A 5198-nucleotide genomic window follows, 5' to 3' on the forward strand; every position below is an offset into this window, starting at 1 on the left:
GGGAGACAAACATTTGTCGGGAGAGGGGAGGGGAAGGACACAGTTATGACAGTTGGGGAGTGGGGGAAGAGAGTTGAGGGAGGGGGAGGGGGAGAACACAGTTATGACAGTGTGGGAGGGGGAGGGGAGACAAACATATTTGGGGCGAGGGAGGGGGAGACAGTTTCAGACAGTTGGGGGAGCAGTTGAACAGGACACGTTGAGGGAGGGGGAGGGGGGCGACAGGGGCGTTGGGGAGGGAGGGAGGGGAGACACAGTTTAGAACATGTGTGGGCGGAGAGTCAAGGGGGATCAACATTTCGGGACCGAGGGGGAGGGACAGTTAGATAGGGGAGACAGTGTTAGATAGAGTTGTGTGGAGGGGGAGGGGGAGACAAACATTTTGGGGAGGGGAGGGGGAGACAGTTAGACAGTGGGGTGAGGGGGAGACAGACATGTTGTGGAGGGGATGGGAGACAGACAGTTCACAGAGGGGAGGGGAGTGGAGACATTTTAGACAGTATGGGGAGGGGGACAAACTAGCCCAACAGTACTGGGGGAGGTTGGGGAGACAGCAGTTGGGGGAGGGGAGGGGGAGAAATCCAGTTGGGGACGAGGAGAGCTGGAGACATTACTAGACAGTTAGTGGCGAGGGGGAGAAACAGCAGCAGGTTGGGGGGAGGGGAAGGGGGGAGACAGGACAGTTGGGCGAGGGGGAGACAGTATGCAAGGACCGTTGGGGATGGGGAGGGTGGAAGACAGATAGTTGGGGGAGTATGCGGAGGGGAGACAGTGACGAGTTGTGGGAGGGGGAAGGGAGACAGACAGTTGGGGGTGGGGGGGGGGCGGGAAGAGAAGGTTAGGAGCAGTTGGGAGGGGGGGTAGACAGGCAGTTGGGGGGGATACAGACAGTGGTAGGGGGGGGGGGGTTAGACAGTTGGCTGGGATGGGGGGAGACAGTACAGTTGGGAAGGGGGGGAGTAGACAGACAGTTGTGGGAGGGGGGAAGGGAGACCGGTTAGACAGAGATGCACACAGTCAGAGAATAGGATCCCAAGTTGGGACATTGTTCTATCAACACAAGCTTCATTAATGATTAACAAGACACAGTAACTCATACACATAATAACAATAATGACACAGATCAATAACACATAATAACAACATAATACAAAGATCATAACACATCAATAACATAAATACCAGATCAATAACAATAATACACAACATAATACACAGATCATATAACACATAACACTACATTAATACACAGATTCTGACTAAACATAACAACATAAATACACAGATTTGACAATAACACATAATAACACACATAATACACAGATCAATAACTACATAATAATGAATAACACATGATCAATAACACATATAACAACAATCATACACAGATACAATAACAATAAACAACATGAATACACAGATGCAATAACACATAATAACAAGCATATATACACAGATCAATAGACACATAACAACATAATACACAGATCTATAACACATAACAAACATTAATACACAGATCAATACACCATAATAACAAGCATAATACAAAGATCAATAACACATAACAACATAATACACAGATCAATACACATAATAAAATATATTACACAGATCAATAACTACATACATAATAACGATCAATCCTAATAACACACAGATCAATTAAACATTAATAACAACAATAATACACAGATCAATAACACATAATAACAACATAATACACAGATCAATTACACATAATAAATATGACACAGATAATTAAACATGATACATAATAACAGATCAATAAAAACTATAATACAACAAATACACAGATATAACAACATAACAACATAATACAAAGATCAATAACACCACAACAACAATAATACACAGATCAATTAAAACATTATAACATAATCACAGATCAATAAAACACATGATAACATATATAAACAGATCAATAACACATGATAAAACATAATCAAGATAATACATACCACATGAATACACAGATTAAAACATGATAAACATAATGACACAGATCAATTAAACATTGATACATAATGTGCAATCACAGATACATTTCATACACAGATTGATAACGACCTCGATTAAAAACATAATAAAAATCATTATCAAAACATGATAACAACAAGAACCAACTGTTTGCACCTTGGATGAGCAATACAGAGTCCATAGGATCAGGAAGAATAGGCATCCCGATCGGAGTACCGTTCAACTGCTCGCATGTGCCTATAGGTCTATGGAACTAGGAGTAAACTTCTGCTGGGACTGTTCTGCAGTAAATCTAGCACGCGTATTTGTCCTGTTGTCTTGACAATCTGTTGTTTCCACAAATCTCAATCAGTGTCATACTCAGCAACACATTAAAATTGCTCCACACTCTTTCACTGAGTGACTGTTGTGTGTGTGTGTAGTGTGTGTTGGTGGTGTGTCGTGTGTGTGTGTCAGTGTGTGTGTGTGGTGTGGTGTGTGTGTTGTGTGTCGTTGTTGTGTGTGTGTGGTGTGTGGAAAAATGTTGTGTGTGTGTGTGATGTGGTGTGCGTGTGTGCGTTTCATCTCCTGTCTCAGTGGTTCTCTGTCATCTCTTGTCTCAGTTGGTCTCTTGTCATCTCAGTCTCAGGTGGTCTCTGTCAGTCTCTGTCTCTGTCTTCTGCCGTTCTCTGTCATCCTCTTCTCTAGCTCTCACCCTGGTCTCATTCTCGTATCTCTGTCCTCATGTGGACTCTCGTGTCATCTTCTGTCTCAGTGGGTCTCTGCTGTCATCTCTGTCTTCGTGGTCTCTGTCATCGTTCTCAAGGTCCTCTGGTATCTCTTCTCAGTGTCTCTTGTATCTCAGTCTCGTGGTCTCTGTCATCTCTGTCTCGTGGAGGTCTCTGTCACTCTGTTCATGTCCTGTCTCATGTCTCTGTGGATCTCTTCATTAGTCTCAGTAGGTCTTCTTGTCATCTCATGTCTACAGTGGTCTCTGTCCAGTGGGTCTCTGGTCATCCTCAGTACTCAGTGGTCTCTGTCATCTCTGTCTCATGTGGTCTCTGTCATCTCAGTCTGCTGTGGTCTCTGTCATTCATTCTGTCTCTGTATCTTTCTGACTCAGTCTCTTCAGTTGCGGTCTTCATCTCAGTCTCGGTGGTCTCTGTCATCTCTGTCTCAGTGGTCCTCTGTCATCTCTGTCTCAGTGGATCCTCTGTCATCTCTGTCTCAGTGGTCCTGTCATCTCTGGTCTCTGTGGTCTCTGTCATCTCAGTCTCCTGTGTGCCTGTCTTGTCATCCTCTGTTCTTGGTGTGGTCTGCTGTCACATCTGTCTCAGTGGTCTTTCTGTCATCTCTTCTCCAGTGTCTCTGTTCATTCTGTCCTCTGTGGTCTCTGTGGTCTCTGTCATCTCTGTCTCAGTGGTCTCTGTCATCTCTGTCTCAGTGTTCTCTGTCATCTCAGTCTCAGTGGTCTCTGTCATCTCAGTCTCAGTGGTCTCTGTCATCTCTGTCTCAGTGGTCTCTGTCATCTCTGTCTCTGTGGTCTCTGTCATCTCTGTCTCAGTCTCAATATCTAGTTGCTGTTACTGGGAGAACATTAGGTCCCATTAGATTTTTATTTATCAGTGACTACAAAATATAATTATCATTTATCAGTGTGTGTGTGTGTGTGAGTGAGTGTGAGACCAGTTTAAGGGCTTCTAGAACCAGTAAAGAGAAAGAGCCCCAGCAACACAATTAGACCGAATCAAAACTGCACGACAAAACTAAAAGATAATTACTCGACACATTGGAAAGAATTAACAAAAAAAACTAAGCTAATTAGAATGCTATTTGGCCCTAAACAGAGAGTACACACTGGCAGAATACCTGACCACTGTGACTGACCCAAACTTAAGGAAAGCTTTGACTATGTACAGACTCAGTGAGCATAGCCTTGCTATTGAGAAAGGCCGCCGTAGGCAGATCTGGCTCTCAAGAGAAGACAGGCTATGTGCTCACTGCCCACAAAATGAGGTGGAAACTGAGCTGCACTTCCTAACCTCCTGCCCAATGTATGACCATATTAGAGACACATATTTCCCTCAGATTACACAGATCCACAAAGAATTTAAAAACAAACCCGATTTTGATAAACTCCATAAACTCCCTCGGTGAAATACCACAGTGTGCCATCACAGCAGCAAGATTTGTGACCTGTTGCCACAAGAAAAGGGCAACCAGTGAAGAACAAACACCATTGTAAATACAACCCATATTTATGTTTATTTCTTTTCCGTTTGTACTGTAACTATTTGTACATCGTTACAACACTGTATATATATAATATGACATTTGAAATGTCTTTATTCTTTTGGAACTTGTAATGTTTACTGTTAATGTTTTATTGTTTATTTCACTTGCTTCGGCAATGTAAACATATGTTTCCCAATAAAGACTTTCAATTCAAATTGAATACACAGAGACAGAGACAGAGACAGAGACAGAGACAGAGACAGAGAGAGAGACAGACAGAGAGACAGACAGAGAGACAGACAGAGAGAGACAGACAGAGAGAGACAGACAGAGAGAGACAGAGAGAGACAGAGAGAGACAGAGAGAGACAGAGAGAGAGTGGACAAAGGATGTAAGTGTTGGCGACATTCTTACCCAGGCTACAGCCATGATGCCCAGGGCGAAGAGGGAGGGTCCCAGGAGGTTCCACAGGCCGTGACGGTCCAACTGGAGAGCCATGGAGAGAGTCATGGCCCCGAGCAAATACAGCACCTGGAGAGAGAGGAGAGAGGGTTAAACACCCACCGACAGACAGGATAAAGAGGGTTAAACACCCACTGACAGACAGACAGGGTAAAGAGGGTTAAACACCCACAGACAGACAGACAGACAGACAGGGTAAAGAGGGTTAAACACCCACAGACAGACAGACAGACAGGGTAAAGAGGGTTAAACACCCACCCACCGACAGACAGGATAGAGAGGGTTAAACACCCACAGACAGACAGACAGGGTAAAGAGGGTTAAACACCGAACCACCAACAGACAGGATAGAGAGGGTTAAACAACCACAGACAGACAGACAGACCGAGACAGGATAGAGAGGGTTAAACACCTACACACACAGAGAGACAGACAGGATAGAGAGGGTTAAACACCTACACACACAGAGAGACAGACAGGATAGAGAGGGTTAAACACATACACACACAGACAGACAGACA

The 5198-nt window shown here is 44.2% G+C and overlaps 1 protein-coding gene across 1 annotated transcript in view; it reads right to left on the minus strand.

Annotated features, from left to right (window-relative positions):
• Positions 1-3302: 3302 nt before the first annotated feature.
• LOC112079021 (transmembrane protein 8B-like) overlaps positions 3303-5198 on the minus strand; it is a gene marked incomplete at its 5' end in the record, with an annotated part of 12163 nt that continues 10267 nt past the window's right edge. The window contains 2 exons of the mRNA XM_024145093.2: positions 3303-3560; positions 4630-4746. Of these exons, the coding sequence (XP_024000861.2) occupies positions 3303-3560; positions 4630-4746 (375 nt within the window). The remainder of the gene's footprint in view (positions 3561-4629; positions 4747-5198) is intronic.

This window comes from Salvelinus sp. IW2-2015, unplaced genomic scaffold, assembly GCF_002910315.2.
Source record: "Salvelinus sp. IW2-2015 unplaced genomic scaffold, ASM291031v2 Un_scaffold6711, whole genome shotgun sequence".
Lineage (NCBI taxonomy): Eukaryota > Metazoa > Chordata > Actinopteri > Salmoniformes > Salmonidae > Salvelinus > Salvelinus sp. IW2-2015.